This window comes from Struthio camelus, chromosome 4, assembly GCF_040807025.1.
Source record: "Struthio camelus isolate bStrCam1 chromosome 4, bStrCam1.hap1, whole genome shotgun sequence".
Taxonomy (NCBI): domain Eukaryota; kingdom Metazoa; phylum Chordata; class Aves; order Struthioniformes; family Struthionidae; genus Struthio; species Struthio camelus.
The window spans coordinates 43,644,430-43,663,882 of record NC_090945.1 but is presented as its reverse complement, the minus strand read 5'-3'; the positions used below and the strand labels follow the sequence as shown (position 1 = coordinate 43,663,882).

Here is a 19,453-nt window from a genome sequence, read left to right as displayed (position 1 = left end):
AAAATCCAAAGAACTGCAACAAGTTTAAAAGGTTACATTGGAATTGAGCACCATAAGGAGAAAAGTAAGTGGTGTCTCGCAAAATATAATTAAATTATTCTGTAAAGTCTGACTTAAAATAAGCTGTGCTTTGACTGCTGTAAGAATACTGTATAGCAAGAGATAATATTTTAACATGTTCTGAAATAATCTTTTTAAAAAAGTACAGTTTTCAGTATTCACAGAGAAGAATAGAATTAAAAGTCAAAAGGTATAACCTGAGACTCCAACCTTGAGAAGGTGTTCCTGGCATAGTGCATAATGCTGTCAAAGTCATACGGTTCCCCAAGGGAATTCACCTCTCCAGGCTCCATCTTCAAGAAGTTGTACTCCTGACCTATGGATGATTGACGATTTAGAGTTTCTGTCATGTCTTTTTGTTAAGATCAAAAATGAAAAGGGGAAAAAAAATTCAAAATCCTAAAACAATCTCTCACTGACATTCATAAATCATAAATCTCAGTCATTTGGGAGTAATTGTATGCTTTTATTAAACAGGAGAGTGAGGACATGTTTTCCAAAACCCATATCAAACACCTGTATTTGGCATTCAGAAAGAGCATTTTCATTCACCTAGTTCACATGAAGGCCCCATACCTTATGCTATGCTTTACGTAGAATCCATAAAATTTACTGACTTATTCTTTAATCTAGTGCAAAAAGAAAAAAAAAACAAAAAAAAAACAAAAAAAAACATCCCACAGCAACACTCCAGAAGAACCCTGCTCAGTGCAGACTAGATACTAAAGCTTCATCAAAGGCTACTCTTAGAGCCTCCACATATTAACAGCTACTGGTAAGTCACATAGTCAAGAGCCCAGTTGTCATAACCTAATGAGAGAAGAAGAGGAACAAAGAATGATACTTAGTTTGTAATACCACTCAAAGTCGTTTGCCCTCGCCAGTGTATATATGGATGCAAAGCACCCCTTCTACTCCAGCCAAATTCTGGCTGCTATCTCGCAAAAAGTACTGCACTGGCATTATTAATCTTATTTGTATAATAAAAGTCAACAAAAACCAGGTGCTAAGGTGGTCATAACTTCCTCATCCCAGTTCCCAGTTAGTGATCCTCAAGCTGACACCATACCCCAAGAGGTAATTTTAGCCAGAAACTAGAGGGAAGACCAAAAGGCGAGAGCAGTAGGTGGAGAACGGCACACCAGCAGATTTCCCCTACCACAGGAAAAGCCTGGGGCAGGGCATGCATAGCACCAGCCCGTGTTGCAGCACGGCACAGGGAGACTAGAGGGAATGCTTGGAGAAGGTGCCCTTCAGGCCTCTAGACCCATGGGAGTCTTTATCAGCTGCCAGTCTTCTTCAAAGCCCTGTTTGAGGTGGCAAAGACTTATCGCATCTCAAACGTATTTTATTTTAAAACTTTTTCAGTATAAGCAAACAAATACTCCAAACTATAATAGGATATTTTCTGACTTCACCCCTTCTTGAACAGACAATACCCATAAGTCAAAATTAGCATTTCACAAAGGCCATGCGTATTTATAAGCGTTGCAAACAAAACAAGCCTCACTTCCTCCCAGCTTGCCCACATGACACAAGGGTGGGTGCAACCTCTAGACTGACAAAGAGATGACAGTCACAGTTTCAAGCTCTTAAGTTACTCAGATGCTTTGGCTTGACAACGTAAAATGCCATTGGCTATAAAACTGCAAGCTCTGCGGGGAACCAGTGATGTGGAAACCTTGGGAATAGTGTCCATCTTTGTCACAGATTCAAAGTGTTTATCTTCCCTGCCAGATCCAAATCTCTTGGTATTTACATGTTTCTACTTATCATTCAGTAAAGACTATGGAAGAAAGGCGTTTTCTCAGCCACGTGAACTTGATTTTGAAAGGGCTTTACTTTTAAGGCTACTGGTTTCCTTCAGAGTTTTTGGATATGATTACTATTTATTGGTTTGCTACTTGGCCAAATTTTTTCTCTTCAGAAAAGATCATTTTAGTTGTAGCATTTTGTTTGTGAATCAGCCTGAGATTGGTCTAGGTAACAAGAACAATAGATATAAACAAATGTTCATTTCAGCTATCGTTATACAGGGTTCAGTTTTAAGAAACTCCAGGAGACAAAAGAAACACAAAAAGGAAACAGATTTTTTTTTCAAAATATTTGTCAGAATATCTCACCAGGCTGGATGTTTTCTCTAATGATGGTGACATGGTCATCTCTGTCTGGCCGTGTATGTTCATGCCAGAAACCTATCACATGACCCAGTTCATGGACAACTATACCAAATTTATCACAGTTTTTGCCAATAGATATAGCTTGAGGACCATTTCCTCTTCGACCCACATAAGAACAGCATCTGTAATTAAAATACAAACACAGATGAAAGTTTTCATACATACCACTATAAACTACGTAGGAAATTCAGTTCAAACCTGTTAGAAGACAAAATGTTTTAAAAACAATCAGCAGAATAATACATCATACAATTTATTCAGTCTCACAAACTCTAGATCTAGTGCTAGACCAATTGCTTACAAGCTGTCACTAATATCTAATGAAGGACACATGCATGATAATTTATTTTTTGAGCCAAGGACTTCCTACGAGCTGCTAGTTATGATCAACAAAATTGTTATTTGTCGCCTTGTATATCAGAACAGAGGAACTGTTCTTCCCCCCAAAGAATCAATAAAATTAAAGTTAACTGTGATTACCATCTCTTCACTAAGTCTATTTATAAAATTAGTAGAAATGATGCAAGGGAAATGGCAGCTCTTTAAAAGATTCACTTAGCATATGCTAGTATAGAGATGAAAATACAGAAAAAAAGATAACCTGAATGAGATGTAAAATCTTGTGATGCCACTACACAAAACGTTCCTCGTTCTCTGTTTTTCTGGCTATGGACAATATACAACGTAATCTGCAACTACTGTAGTTTTAATATTAGGAGGCTAAATTGCTCTGGAGATCAGTGAGCTGTTTCTTCTTCCACTCTTCTTTTCTTGCAATAGGAACCTTAGTGCCAGAAAGTCATATTTTCACAAGAAAGAAAGAAAAAAAAAAAAAAACTGCCTCACAACTGCTCTCATGTTTCAGTCCTGTTTCACCGTGCTTTCCCCATTCCAACATAAACTTACGGAACACAGATGCCCTTTTCAGCATTTGTGCTGTCAGCACTTATCTGAGATGTCTACTTTTTGGTTAGAAAAAAGTCTGCTGCCGATGCTAGCAAAAGGGGAGAAGGGCAAGTAAAGCATATCCTAGAGAAATGGAAAATAATTTTAAACTTAATAAATTGATTCTCTGTAGCCTCTGAAGACCTTAAGAATTTCAAGCCACCACTATATTCCCTAGTAAGAGACTGATTTCTCATCTCTGCTCTGTAATTCTGCAGTCTGTCAGGTGGATCATAATTACATCCTCCTCCTCCACTACACCCTCTCCCTCTGGCTTTTTTTTTTTTTTTTTTAAATAACTGGATTTTCTGATGCAACATTTATATAGTAAAATAACTTTTGGTCCTTGAGGAGGTTGATGCTAGTGTGGAGCATGATCCTAGCCTTCCTCTGCCTCTGTGGCAGCTTCATGAGAGCAACAGCAAAGGCAGATTGCACTCTACAGATGTAGAACGCTTTTTTCTCCCTTTCAGCTTTTTGTGATGGCAAAAGGGTTTTCAGTTGTTTGGGTACTTGGCTCATGAGCCAGTCTTAGTTGGTCATCTTTATTAATTTTTATTTGTCTAATACAGCTAGAATTTTAAAACCACCAAATACGAAGATCAGAGGAATACAGCCATGGCATTTTCTCTCATAACACCTGTCCTCAGTAAGCATATACTGCTTTTGCACCGATAGCTAAAATCAAGGATGGACATGACAAAAAAATGATAGAAATATCTTAAAATTATAAAGGCCACAAGATTTATTTTATGGAGAAAATACTATTTTAACAACCTGGGAGGGTTGTATCAAAATTTTTGAAACTGTCTTGAAAACACTGTCAGGAAAATTATTGTTCACATTACAATCATTCCTCGCTCTCTCCACTGGTTCTCAAACATTCCTGCCTTTAAAATAAGTTTACTCTTTCCTTTCTTCAGGTAGTTTCATGGATAAGTGTGAATCACCATTCCTTAGGCCACAGTACAGAATTGGGCTCAGTGCTCCAGCTCTTTAGACTAGTTTCTTGAGCTGTCCTCTAATGATTTCCCTTGACAGTTCTCTTCAAAGGAGGCACATGAAAACAAAGGCAACCTAGACTCCATGCTACAATTCTCAGTGTTCCAGGTTTACGTGTTACCACACTACAATGGAGCAAAAGAAACGAAAGAACATCTGTATATTTCCTCCAAAATATACAAACTATATTAATACATCAGTATTTGCAATATTTATAATATAGAAATATTGCTATAAGTACTGATATAAGTAATATTAATGGAAATACTACCATAAGATGTGCCCTAAAAATACAACACAAATGAGGAAAAGGAGCAACAGATAGCAGAAATTAAATTAGAATAAAATTTTACAGTAATAATATAATTTTTTCTCATGATTCCACAGTGGATCTCACCTTTGCACCTGACATGCTGACATGGCTCTGCTTAACATATTTTTCAGACTGCATGTTTGCAGAATAAATATTATGTCTACAAGTGACTATGTAAACATAATTAAAGCACTACAGATATTTCCAACATCCTTTTTACCTCAGTGCTTATTTTTTTACTAGTCAGTGAACTGTTTGAACATCTTTCTAATGTGTAATAAATAAATTAACATGGTTCACATTCTCTCTTATTCACTCATTCTCAGTTTGAGGAAAAAGTTGTTTGTAAGAGAGTGGCTTGCACCCTTAGGTAGTTTTCATTTAATTTTTTTTAAAACCATGTGCACAACGTTACTTACTGTCCTACCATATTAGAGTGGGAAGGCTGGAGCATCACACTTTGTATTCTGAGCAGAAGGCAGTGAAATTTGCAGTAGCTCTTCACTCTCAGAAAAGTTCATTCATTTAAAAGGCCATGCAAGGAAATTCTGCCCTTAGTACAGAACTCCCAGTTCTTTGTGATAGGCCATTACGTATAAGGAATAAAGTTGTCAAACACAGTCCTAGGTCCCAAACTTTAAAACTTTTAGAAATCATAGGTCCTTATCTTTTAACACTTTGAGGAAAGGACTAAGATGCAGAATTTGCCTTGGCTCTCTACAGGAGGCCATGGTAGAAAACACAGAAATTGATCAGATGAAGTAATCCACATTCTGTGAAACCATGTTGCCACTTCCATATTAGTTGGATTTAATTAATGAGTTAGGGCTCCCTATCTACGTTAAGGTCATATGTATTATAGTAATTACGCTATATTAGCCTAAACTCGTGCAAAGACGCAAAATGCACTGTCAATACTTTATGGCGCTTTTAAGAATAGAAAAGCAGAAGATGCATACAATCAGTGAGAATCACAATCTAGACTACCAAAAATGAATGGAATTCTATTGATTTTCAAAACAATCAAACAAATAAACAAATTTTTGCAAATCCCATGAGACCTTACAGAAACATAACATCATGGGATGATTCAGGCTGGAGGAGACCTTGGGAGCTCTCTAGCCCAACCTCCCGCCCAAAGCAGGATCAGATATGAGGTCAGACGAGGCTGCTCAGGACTTTATCCAGTCAGGTCTTGAAAACCTCCAAGGATGGAGACTGCATAACCTCTCTGGGCAACCTGCTCCACTGCTTGGCTGGCTCCATGGTGAAAGAATTCCTTATATCCAGTCTGAACCTCTTATTTCAGCTTATACCCATTGCCTCGTGTTGTCCCACCATGCACTGTTACAAAGAGCCTTTCTGTTTTCTCAGTCTCAATGCCCGCTCCACAAGGCGTGGGTGTTCGGGGGGCTGCTGCTGTTTGGTGCCCCAAAACTGCCTCTTACCCTGCCTGAACAAGCCCCTGTTCCACAGCTCACCCTCTCAGGGCTCCAGGTCCTGATCATCCTGGTGACCCTCTGCCGAAGTCACCCCAATTTACTGATATCTTCTTATACTGGGAGCCTAAGATTGGGCACAATATCCAGACATAGTCACTTCTCACGATCTACTGGCTGCATTCCTGTTCATACAGCGCCGGATGCTGTTGGCCACCTTTGCTGCCAGGGCACACAACCGGATCATGCTCAGCTTGCTGCCCTCCAGGGCCTTCTCCACAGCGCTGCTCCCCAGCCTCTCTGTTCCCAGACTGTCTCACTGCCAGGGGTCCTCCCTTACCAGGGGCAGGGCTTTGCAGTTGCTCTTGTTGAACTTCACAAGGTTCCTGCCGGTTCTCTCCTCTAGCCCATCTAGGTTGTCCTGGATGGCAGCCTGCCCTGCCTATCAGCCAGTCCTCTAGTGTGGTGACATCTGCAAACTTGACAAGAAGCACATATCGTCACGTCCTCCAGGGTCATTGATAAAGATGTTAAATAGGGCAGGACTGAAGAAGACCCCTGTGCCCCTGTGGTACTCCACTTGTCACTGGCATCCAGATAGGGTCCAGCCCATTAACCACAACCCTCCAAGTCCAACCATCCAACCTTTTTTTTTTTTTTTTTTGCTTATTTTGTTGTTTATCCATCCAGAAGGCTGAAAACATTTGCAAAAGACACCCCAGAGACTCAACACACCTCAATACATGATCCTGCATGTTACCCTGTTATTCAAAACCTTCAAAACGATCTAAATACAACACACCTGGCTGGAGCATAACAGGTTGATGAGAATACAGTGAGGATAGCTACACATCATTATGAAAAGTGAGAATAAATTTTTTTTGTTTATAACAGGTTAAACACTTTTGCTGAGTCTTCAAGTTTACAACTGTAAGGAAACACTACAGAGAATAATTGCAATGAAGAACTAAAGCCAGTCAATCAATATTTACAGTTTAAAGCAAATCAATAGACTACTAAGACTGTGGGTTGTAGAATATTACATTATACATAGTGCATTACAACTACTGAAAATATATTATGTTATTCACTTCATATGCACTAGATGTTTTAATTAGCAAAGATATAGCTGGTAGCTTAAAAACACCGATAGGTTTTCAAAAAAAAATTTTTGCACAGTGATACTTTGGAGCAATGGGATGGAGAAAAATGAAAAAGAATAAACAATTGTTGAAATATCCACTGTGACGTCTACAGTTCTGCTTTTCTTGATACTATTCACTACAAAGGCAAAAACATAAAGCAAGAATTTGACTACAGTCTGTCTCCTCCTTTCCTTTTCACTTTACTCTGACCAAAAGGATATTATCTAACCTTTTAAAATTATGCACTTTGACAAGGTCAGGCAATAGCTGTACAGTGACGTCAGAATGACAAAATGGCCAGTACAGCACATTGAGTTACTAAGAAACGCAATATCTTGTTATGAAAATATGCAATTTTGTAAATTGGATAATTTGGTATTTAACAAAATGTTAATCACCAATACCAAAAAGTTAATTGTTTTTTTTTTTTAAAAACAGAGGTGTATAAGATCACCTCTGGAAGTCTTAAGTGGTATTTCATAAATCAGATGGATTTTTAGGTGTTTTCATAGATCATTTGACATTTTACTTTTGTACTTACAAAACCAAGAGAAGTGGAGCATTTTCAAATCTAGGTAGCAATTTTAGGTACATGATCTGGCATGTTTGAAAGATATTTTATTTTTGGAAGGAAAAATTAACAACCACCTCTTAAAGAAGTATCCCCTTAGGATGACACTGAACACCTAAAATCCAACATATTTAGAATTACTAATCATTTTTTAAATGCTGGCCTGAGTATCTCTGTCCCTCTTGTCTACACTCACAGACATACATGCACACTCACAGAATGCTCGTGTATGTTAGTGGGATTTCAGAAGATAATTTTGCATTTGTGTGTGAAGTTAAACTGCAAATTACCTATGTTTAGAAAGAATACAGGCTTATCTGAAAACAAGCAAACAAATAGCCAGCTGAATATGGTAGTTTCCTTACATTGGCTACTTGATAGAGCTCAAGTACTTCACAAAAATTATAGACAAATTCCTCGACTATTCTTTATACTTCTATGAAAATTAGAAGTCACCAGTGAACACCGAGTCTTAAAATAGCAGCAGTATGTGCTGGTAGAGCGTCATTAGGATTTGCTACCTGAGCGCCCTGCAAAGCACCTCAGATTCATCCAATTAAGCTACAAGATTCAAATCACTTTGACAACTGCCCTGAGTCACCTAAGGGTAAGGAAAACTAAAATAAATAAATAAATACATCTACGGCAGAAATTAGTTTGTAATACCTTGGGTTAGACAATATTTCCAGGTGTTTCTTGCACAAGGACAAGACTTCTGTGTACTGTATGAGCACTTGTCATGCTCCTTAAATTGAGTCAACAGGCAGACTTTAAAGCTCCTGATTCTCTTTAATCTCTTTAATCTGCACTGGACAGCAGCTGGAGACAGTAACTATTTATGAATCTCTAATTCCTTTTAATCAGCCTAGCTGATCAATGATCAGAGGAACAACTAGCAGAGAGAAAGTGAAATTACTAGCATAACACATTCATTCTTTTAAGTAATATTTCACAGTTACTGTCTAAAACCTTCTTAAATCAATATGAACGAAGACAGAATCAGGTGGGGTCAATGCTGCACATTTTTAAATAGCTGCACTCTTCGAAAACCGATAATACAAAGTTCCTTACAGGACAACATCATCAGCTTGCCACAGCAGTAGCTGTGTGCAGTTGTGGATGAAAAACTGTGCAGAACTTCATAAACCTACTAGGACTACAAATTGGCATCTCCAGGTTACATGAAGGAAGAGACAATTCACAAAATTCAATAAAATCTCACTGAAGAAGCAGGTTTTTAAAATCTTTTTTCTTGTGAGAAAATGCCTCTTTCAATCAAAAACATGAACTCCTGTATAAAAACAGATTTTTGGCCTATAACCCAGCTTGGTGAATTTGCTTATCACGGATCAATACAGTGCTCATTACTAAATGCTATGATTCGCTGTCCTGAAAGGACCTGGGGATGATGGTCGCTCTTGCTTCCTCACCTGCTCACTGGAGATGACCATCTCAATAAGAACAGCCAATGAATCCATTACTCAGTTGACAGTTCCCCGTTCCAGTGTATTAACATAAATCATCCCTGATTTCAGGTTGAGTTAATACCTTGGGCTGTAGATCACGGCAGCTGAACAGGAGACGTATCACCCACACTGCAGGCCATGCCACCACCAGCAGAGAGGCAATGCTGGCGGGGCAGTAAGAATGTCAGCTGCTAGAGTTAATACCACCTGAGAGCATGAATCAGCTCTAATGCCACAAATTAGTTTAATATAACTCTGAACTTCTTTTGATTCCATAAAAGCGAGCACCTTTTGGAACAGGTAATCCTTTCTTAAAGCTAAAGAACATTGCAAAAGTATTTCTTGGGCAAGGAATTTACCTTTTTCACTGACTTTAAGAACTTGCCTGTAATATCTATTTAACATGCTAGTAAGTTCAAAAAAAATGTTAAAATGTTCAGAAGCTGTTCAGTCTACAGTGTTTGGATAAGCACATGAAAGAGATTTGACTTTTCTTTATCTCAGACAGCTTTGTCAAATACTCATGCAAGTGGAAATCAGCAGTGATTGTAACAAGTCATGTAAAGTTTGTCATAAAAAGTACTTAAAGTCTTCTGGTGAAGAACAAAAATTGCCACAAAGTCAGATCAAAGGCATGCTGAGATGCCGGAACAATATGATTAATTGTTCTTTTTTAGTCTCACTATATAAAATGAGCTTGATCTTTTACTCAGCAACATTTATTAAGAGCGTGTGACTAAGGGTTGTTCCAGTTTGCTGACCCCTTTTTTGGCTTTGCATACAGAGAAGTATACTGACTATGTCATCAGGCACTTTCAGTATGATAGGAAGAGAAACAAGCATAAAGAAGCAGTAGTGAACAAAGCATGGTTTGAAACTATTTACTGATTAAAGTTTTTCTTGTCCTAATCAGCTGTAGTAGATGCTAGTGGCAATGCACACTGCTTTGGTAAAAGAATCATGAACACTATTCTCTTAATACCTTATTCTTATTCTCACATCTGCAGCTCATCGGTGCAAATGACTATCAGTAATCATAAATTCCAAACTGCATAGTTAGTGCTTCAGCTGTACTAAGAAGCAATACTTTAAAAATTAAAAGTTCTCAAAAGTCAGGTTAAATAAACAAGACACGATGGAAAATAATTATAGTTTAAAACTGCAGCCGATGAAATTATTTTGATGGGAAGGAGGGATCCAGCTGTAGATGCAAAGCCTTTGGCATTCTTTCACTTGAACTCTCCGTAAGGAAGCTAGAGAACCCTGACACAAAGTCGGGTATAAAGCTGGTTGGAGTATTACACTCAAAGTGAAGATCACTGTTAAAATAAAAGCAGATAACAAGTAGGGTTCTGCAGGAGTTTGTCCTAGGTCCTATGCTTTCCTTAGGAATCTGGATGATAGAGAATATGCTCATTAAATTTGCAGGCCTAGAACGGACTGCTAAATACCACAAAGGCAGGCTTAGCACTGAAAGCAATCTTAACAGATTGGAGATGATCTCTGACAAGGGAGATATGGCATTGTCCAGTGTCCTCAGATGTGCAAAATATCGCACAAGCAGGACAGGGGAACTACTGACCGGGTAATCAGTACTGCAGAAAGAATTTTGGAGCTTATTATGAATCACAAACTGACCAACATGAGCTGGAAATAGCAGGCTGTTGAGACACAGAGAGACATCGTGTTTATGCACATAAGGATACATGAGCTAGCTCCAGCACTGGCTCAGCACAAGTAATGATTCATGTGGACAAATACATTCTAGTTTTGGGTTCTCAGTTTCAAGAAAGATGTGGAATAGTTGGGAATCTCAGAGAGAATAACAACAGTGATTAACAGCCTAGAACACACAACTTCCAGGAAAGATTAAATGAATTAGGGGTTGTCTAGCCTAAAAGATGACAAACCCGAGGGTGTAATAACACAGTAACAGTCTCAAAGTATATATTGGACTCCTTTAGAAAAGAGAGAGAGTAATTTATTTTCCATGCCCATGCTGAGCAGGACAAGAAGTTAATGTGCTTCAATTGCAGCAAGAAATACCCATTTTAGTTATCAAAAATAATTCCCCAAACTCCCCACTTCTCTTACATTACAGATATTGAAACAACATATTTCCTAGCAAACTGTGAAGTATCCATTTTTGCAGATTTTTAGAATCAAATTAGACAAGTATATAACAGCAATTACATAGGTATAGCTGTTTCTGTCTTAGGGATAAGATATCCTTCTGAGAGCCCTTGCAGTCCTATGGGTGTATGATAATCAAAACTTATCTCATTCATTGCTGACATGTAAACTCTCTACATTACTGGACTTATATGTCTATATCTCTGATAACCAGCTGCTGTATTTCAAATATGCCTTTTTCACCACTGCCTTTCTGAGATGAGCTTCCCATGAACTGCTACAAGAAGTAATGCATTATGCTCCTTCCAGATATCCTTAATGTTTACAAAGGCTCAATAACACTTTGCATGCTAGTGTGTTAATGCTGTCATCTGAGACATCTGCAGATATTGCCACCTGAATTTCCATACGCATGGCTGTATCCACTTTCTGTTTCTTCAAACATGTTATGTTCTGACTGGGTGCTCTTTAGGGTAAGGTTTATCTTTTTGTTTTTAATTCGCACAGTGCTAAGTACAATAGAATCTCTCTCATCTGTGAATGTTAGCTGCCATGGTATTGCAAACAATGTGCTAACAAACCAACACAGCAGGGTGCTATGGGAAAGAACTGAGATTAATTTCACTGTGACTGGCCATGTGTTAGAAAGTGTTTGCAGATGGTTTGGTGTCACTTTTGTCTGTGCTCTTTCCATGGAAAATCCTGCATCAGCATTGTAAGTAAGTGGTTAGTGCATAGTAGTCCTCATTCACTCAGAGAAGATATTATTTATCTGGCACTTGCTAAAATGGCTCATGAATACAGAACTCCCCCAAAAATCATTCAACTGCTGCTTCTACTTAGCAGCAGTTGATTACACACTGGCTGTGTAATCCCTGGCAGACTGTTCACTGTCACGCTCTTCCTTGTTCTTAATCTTAAGCCTGTTACATTCTTTCCAAATTATTTGTAATTTGTAAATTAGCCACCCATAAAACAACAACATTAACAGTAAAAGGATAATGACGACTCTGGAGGTAGATTCTGAGTGTATTTAAACCTTCTGGTTAGAACTGGAACTAATCCATCCTTCATTCTAGGGTGATTTGATCTCACAAAGCATCAATCAGCCTTAGGAATACCACGTTGGCTGGAAAGTTTTTCTGCAGCTTGGTTCTGGGAGCTTTGAAGCTGTAGAATTCACCTTTCACGAAACTAAGGTCTCTGTAGATATCCCCACATTTCTTTTTCAAAAGCACATAAAACTATAACTTTCCAGTCTTCTGCTTAAACGTGCACTGCTTCCCACATCTACAAGTGCAAAGAACCATCATTATTATGCTCTGTTTCTTATTTCTCTTCCAATTATTTGTTAATGTCCCTGAAACTTATCTTCTGGGTTGTATAGTTAACTGTGGCCATGGTGGGCCTAAACAGTAGCCCATTAATTTGGCGCTCTGTTTCTAACAGGGGTCTTCAGCAGACGCCTGTGGGAGCATAGGAGCGCGGCAGGGACATCCACCTGAGCCTCCCCAGAACATGCTGCCAAATTCCAAGGATCTGTGGCTCACAGTCTTCTAAGGTAAAGGTGACATCTGTCTCAAAATATTCTAGAAATGGGTTTTATTACGTTGTCCTGTGCCTTGAAAAGAATGCTACAGGTTTTTTAATGATAGGCCTATATGTAATCCTACGGGCTATAATAAAGAACATTCAGCTTTATATCTTCAATGCAAGGAAGTTACAATGCTTCTTTGCACAATCCCATCCCATAAAAATTAAAAAGCAGGCACGCAAAGTGCTCACTGATCAGAAAGTCAGCAAGAAAAAACTGCTCCCTGTAGTCTACATTACCAACAGAAGGTGACTATCACAAGCAAAGTATTTCCACAGGTAATGGAAAATGAACACGGTGCACACAGCAATTTCACTGACTACTGTATAAAATTAAGAATTCTTGCTGGAATAAATAACTAGCATAGCTGACTGGGGCATTTGTGAGCAGAAATATCTGAGGATGGAATGCAGTGATTGACGGAAAACTGCACTAATGAATGAGAAAACCTGTTTTGTCCACTTTTACACATCAGTGACCTGGAAAAAGGAATGTGCAAAAAGGTCAAGAATTTGCTGATTAAACAAATCTGGGCAAGGACGGTCAATATAAAATAAGAGTTAAAATTCAGAACAATTAAGTTGGAAAAGGAATATGGGATAAATGTCTATGTGTAACTCAACAGCGAATGTGTGACATGGAGAAATCTAAGAATAATAAGACTATAAGCCTGAAATACTTTTAAATCAAGACCTGTAAATACTAAAAGCATGACAGAAAGCCAAATATGAAGAATCCATATATTTACATACATACACATATATATGTGTGCATATTGCAAGTCAATTTTATCTAGCAACATACAAAAGAGACAGAACTCCAAAAACCTTCTGTACATATCGCATATTTCCTACAAGGCCAAGAATGCTAATAACTTAAAGTCAAGTTGAAAACAGATACGATTTAAATATAGTAACTATCTATTCACTTTCTTCTATGCCTGCCAAGTGGAGAAACATGGCCCAACAGTGCAAGTATCTGTTAACATACATACTTACCCACAGGGTCTGTATGTAAATACAATATAACTTTCTTCATCACTTCGTTCAATAAATGTAACGCATGTGTACTTTTCCCAGTGCCGCATAGCCTGTTTGAACATTGCGCGTTGGCTGCCTGAAAGAATTGCATGACATGAAACAAAAGATTTTTTTTTTTTGCAACTGTATCTTGCTCTTTGAGATCAGATTTTAATATTGGGAATATGGGTCTGGAAGGAGTCACTAGATGGTAAGTCCTATCCCCCTGCAGTACTATATATCACCAAGCATACTTTTATCCTTTTTATATCCCATATAAAGGGATATTCAGATCATCAACTCGCTAGAGCATCTTCCCCTGCAAAGGACCAATACTGCCTGACGCTCTCTAGCAAGCATTAAACCGGCAATAAAGGACACAGCTATGTTACACCAGAGGAGGCAGAAGAAATCAAAAGCGTTGCCTAAGTCCCCACGTTAGCATAAAAGTTGTTAAGCAGTTTTCTCAGGTGAAGTTATGAAGTGGACTATGCTTTATAGAGGGAAAAAAAAAAAAAAAAAAAAAAAAAGCAAATGAAGAATCCTTGGTTCCTACCTATCTAGCCTGAGGGGGGAAAAAAAAAAATCTTCTAACCTTCAAATCTGGAAACCAGTTTAAGCTAAGGCACGTAGAACAGGCATACCTGCTCAGGCATCTGAATTTAATAATGCTATCTTGAATAAGGACCAATCTCCACTTCTTGAGGTCAAAACTGTTCAGAAATCAAATCATCTACCAAGATGGGGAAATTCTTAATTTGCTGGAACGCTAACTGTACCTAAATATTTGTTTTAAAAACGGGAAACGCATATTCAGAAACAAACGAAACTATATTCTAGATGCAGAAACAGCCAGGCCAGCTCTCACCCCAAGACTCAAAGCTAGTTAGGCATGCTGGCTGCTCATTAGGTACTTCCAGAACTACAGCAATGTAATTTTATTGTCTGCCAAAAGACAAGGCAGACAAGGCAATATTAACTTGGAGGCAGCACCTGAGAATATAGCTATATTGCTTCTGGGCTGGAAATCCACAAAGAGCTGTACTACTTTTCATGAACTTGCTAGCAGCGGTACATCTGCTGTGCGCTCCTTCGCACGCTGTACACCTTTCAGCAGGGGACAGGTAGTTTACTGACACTCTGAACAGCTACTGGAAGTCCTGGAGACTAGAGAGAGATTTTGAAAAGTTCTCAGTACCAGCTTCAGCTTTCTCCCACTGGAAACAGTAAAAGTATTACCACAGGGAGACAAGTCAGCCATATGCACAACATTTTTGAGAACTCCACCCTTAGGCTCCCTTGCAGCAGCACCCGGTGCCCTTCCAAACCACCACATCCAGGCCCTGATCAGAGGGAACCTGCCGTATGAGGTGAACAGGCAAATCACTGTCCATACCACTAGACTCTCAGGTTTTCTGAAAGGCTGCCAACAAGACTCAAAACTAGTGTCAGTTACAGAATTATTCTTTTAAACTTATTTAAAATAATAAAAAAAACCACACACAACAAAAACTCAAAATTCATAAAACGTAGTGACTTAGAATCATGTCAGGATCCTGAGAATTAAAGGTTATTTCATCTCATCTTGCCCATGTCTTTTAGCAATATTTGTCAAGCTTTAGAATTTATCTTTCATTATGAAAAAGGGAAAACGTTTAACGTGACTTACTGTAATTTAGTTTACTACCATTATTTCAAAAGACGGTAATCCTAAAGTAAAGGTCACATTTGGAGTAGTACTATGTAAATACTGAAACTAGAACTTTGCAAGTAACTGTAAGCTTGGGAGCAATGACTCTGGTTTCTCTGTATCTGTTCACAGATGCATATAATGTATGAATGCGTATTTGACCACTTCTTTTGGTTTCCTGTATTATTCTAGTGCACAATAACTAAGATTTTATTGCCTATTTTCCCCCATCTGTCTTTGCTTCTTTTTCCCCACTCTCTTTTTGTTTTAAATTGCATCCACGTTGATCTATTTACACTTCTCAGAGATAACAAATGTTTTATACTTTTTCTCATTTTCAGGTAAAAATTACATATATTTTGAAGTCAGTCTTTCCTCATACTATATATAAAACTTGTTTGTACCCATCTGAAAACAAAACTGAGGAATTACAAACACATGTGGGTCAGTTGGTTGACTGAAATCAGTTTAGCAGAATATATGTCACACTAAACCAGTTATAGTCTTGTACTAAATACCCTATTTTTAAAAACAGATTTCATGACATTGTTACTTGTGTTCTTGAAAATAAACATGCAACAATAAATATCAGACAACGAAAAACAGCCTACCCTGTCTAAAACATAGTTATATACTTTTATTATTAGAGCTTGCCTCTGGGAACACTTTTCTAAAGTATGACTAATATTTTCAGAACAGATGTGCTTCGGGCCCGATCCAAAAGAAATCTTTCTATTGACTTCCACAGATTCTGCTCAAAAAAAAAAAAAAAATTCTTCTCCCTTTCCAAAGCACAAAGCTTACCAGTAAAATTTCCACCTATTACGTATGGAATGACACCACCTGGCCATATTCTTTCTGTTCGTGATGTAGCAGCTCTGGGAAATCGATTTTTCTCATTTTTCCCTGAGAATTTTACAGTTGTTCTTCCTTTAGATGTGTTATTTTGCTCAAAGCCTGTAATGATATTTAAAACACTGATTGAGATCACACACACACAAAAAAACTTTGCATCAGGTCAAAGTCATATTATTTCTTTATATCCTTTAAAAATAGAACATTGCTATTATGCAAACCATACCACTACTTGGTTTTCTTAGAACTCCTTGAAATGGAGTCTAAATCTTCCTTTTTCAAATGCACAGTCAGTGACCACTTCTACATAAACTTATTACCTTAAAGAAACATTATCTGCCTGACTGCCTCTAATTTTTTTCATTTAATAAAAAAAAAAACTTTAAATTTCCACATACATACTATAGATGACATTTCACGTTTTTGTTTTGGGATTTTTTGTGTGTTTGTTCAGTTGGTTGGTTTTGTTTTGTTTTTGTTTTTTTTTTAAAACAAATTAGGACGATTTTCCAGCAAAGAAGAAAAGGATTTTGGACAGATCCAGACTAACACAGTCAAGGTGTTCACTGTCCATTTCATTCTTTTTGCAAGATCTGGAAAAAAACAAGTACATAACCATCCTCACAGCAATGGACAACAGAGGTCCTGAAACTATGCTAGTCTTGTAAGTTGAATTATCAGGAAAAAAAAGAAAAATCAGTTGCATAAATATGGATAAGTCAGAAAAGTAATTTCTCCTGCTGATCTCCTTCATCTGTAGCTATTAAGAGTAGATAGAGCATTTTTGGACAGAAATATGACTTTCAGTTTGATAGTAACTCCACACTACTTCGGGACACAGATGATACGTTCTTCTGAAACGAGCTTTTGGAACCCTATTATACACAGCTTGAATTTCCTTACAAGACCTAAAAAAGTACTATTTTGAGAAATATTACCCACCATTCTTCCCATTACAGGTAAATCTCTCCACAGTCAGCTGAAACTTACTGTGACAAACAGAAGAGGATAAGGATAGCTGGGCAAGGACTTGCATACCACAGCACGACAGCAGTTAGCTGTCTTCTGAAACAATTGCTATGTTAGTATGAACAATCGTGGCAGCTGATTAAAATGGATCACTTGCAAAGGCAGTCAATAAGCCTTACTCAGAAGGGCTGAATTCTTATTCCTCCTTGAATAGTACCTTCCCCCTTTGAGGATCCCCACTGATATCATCTAGCAATGATAATTCAACTTAAGTGTTAATGGGCATGTCAGGCTAGGCTATAAGGAGCAGGGAGGATTCCAGGGAGGGATCACGGCATAGTATCTTGGCCCAGGTTCATGGCTGGGAGAGAAGCAGAAAGAAGAAACGGAAGAAGCTACAAAAAAAGACAGGGAGAAAGTTTTTGATGCATGGGAGCAAAAGCCTAGTTTTGTACTTTTGTACCAATTAACTTAATGCACAACTTAAGCGACATCAGGAAAGGTACAGAAAATTGCAAGGTTTAAAAAAAAATATAGATTGGCCAAAACACGAACACTCAGCTAAAGCAGATAACTTACCCTGGCATGAAAAAAGTACGTAAATGAGAATTACACAACACTCGACAACACAGGTAGAAACTTTAACAGAATAAAAACTATTGTTACACTTAGTATGCAGTCATTACTGAACCATTGACCATTATAATATGGAAGTTTTACCACTTCAACTTCTTCTTATCAGCTTAAGCTTGTTTTAAGCTAAGAGGAGTGAGAAATTTATGCCAAATTGCATATAAAGTTAGGCAGACATTTATGTAATGACAAAATTGTAATCCTTGCACCAAAAATGAAGATTACATATCAGGGTGTATCTGCAAAGGCAGTTAACTGTGCTCTGGTTAATCTTACAAGAGATACAGTGATGCACTTAGGCATAATGTGGTGTGACTGAAATAGTTTTACAAATTTTCCTTTCTGAAGTTGGAGGATTCATGAAATTAAAGTGATGTCTTCTTGCATCAAATACAGTCAATGACCTCGATCAGTATTAATGGGAATTGCACTAACGTAGCCCAATGAAGTCAGCTAACATACTGTGTTTGTTCAGCGTAACACACCACGAATGCTTCAAATGCAGTGTGACTCACCACAATGCCCCAACTGAACCCAAAAAAAATCATACCATGTATGTATGTACCAGTCAGGCCACTGGCTATATGCAGCATACCCTAGCCATACTGAAAATACATTGTATTGATACCAGGTGAACTAGTAACTGTGAACACTACCATATTAAAAAGCTAAAAAAATTTTAATAAGAGATTTAAAATCGTGTATTTTAAGCTTCCAGATTTGATGCAGTAAGTAGAGCTCTTAGAAGATACCACAAAGGGCAAATATCTTCATGATGCTTACTTTAATAGTTCGTTTATAGCAACAGCAATACAGAAAGTGTTAAAGCATCATCATCACTAATGTTAACGACACATCACGTCAAGCAGCCTGCTAATTTAAACAGTGAAAATACCAGAGCCAAATCTTCGTATCCTGTCTATAAGTTGATAGAGGGCACCTCGTTTTTTTGATATCCTGTGGTCTCCAAAGCCACCTTAAAAAAAACAAAAGAAAAAAAGAAAGAACAAATGGATTTTACAAAGTTAAAAATACAGAATACCTAGAGCAACTATATCGCCGGGATAAATTAGAAAATACTCTCTAAAAACTGCAGTATGTCTTTAAGGAAGTTTAACATTCTTCAATGACTCACATACAAATTCTTCACGTATTCTTGACAATGAAACAAAAACATATTTTTAGCTGAAAAATTTTCTAATAAGCATTCCAGAATGCAAGCCAAAATGTCTTTGTTATTGAGACAAGTCATGACAATTACATCATCTAATTATTATTTGAAGCTTTTTTCTTCCTGGTGACCTTGACATCCTTCAGAGCTGTATTGACTGACAGCTAGAAGCCCTACTCTCACAGAAATTTCCTGAATGCATACCATGATCTTCCCATTTCAAGGGAAAGGAAGGAGGGAAAGTAAACACCCAAAAGTTTAAACAAAA

General features: G+C 37.7%; 1 protein-coding gene across 6 annotated transcripts in view; it reads right to left on the bottom strand.

Moving 5' to 3' along the window:
* Positions 1-19,453, bottom strand: part of TLL1 (tolloid like 1) — a 146,769-nt gene that overhangs the window by 60,231 nt on the left and 67,085 nt on the right. For all 6 annotated transcript variants that reach the window (XM_068942426.1, XM_068942424.1, XM_068942427.1 and 3 more), the window contains 5 exons: positions 18,910-18,990; positions 16,362-16,514; positions 13,847-13,964; positions 2,184-2,362; positions 271-376 (listed from right to left, as the gene is read on the bottom strand). In XM_068942426.1, coding sequence (XP_068798527.1) covers positions 271-376; positions 2,184-2,362; positions 13,847-13,964; positions 16,362-16,514; positions 18,910-18,990 — 637 coding nt within the window. The remainder of the gene's footprint in view (positions 1-270; positions 377-2,183; positions 2,363-13,846; positions 13,965-16,361; positions 16,515-18,909; positions 18,991-19,453) is intronic.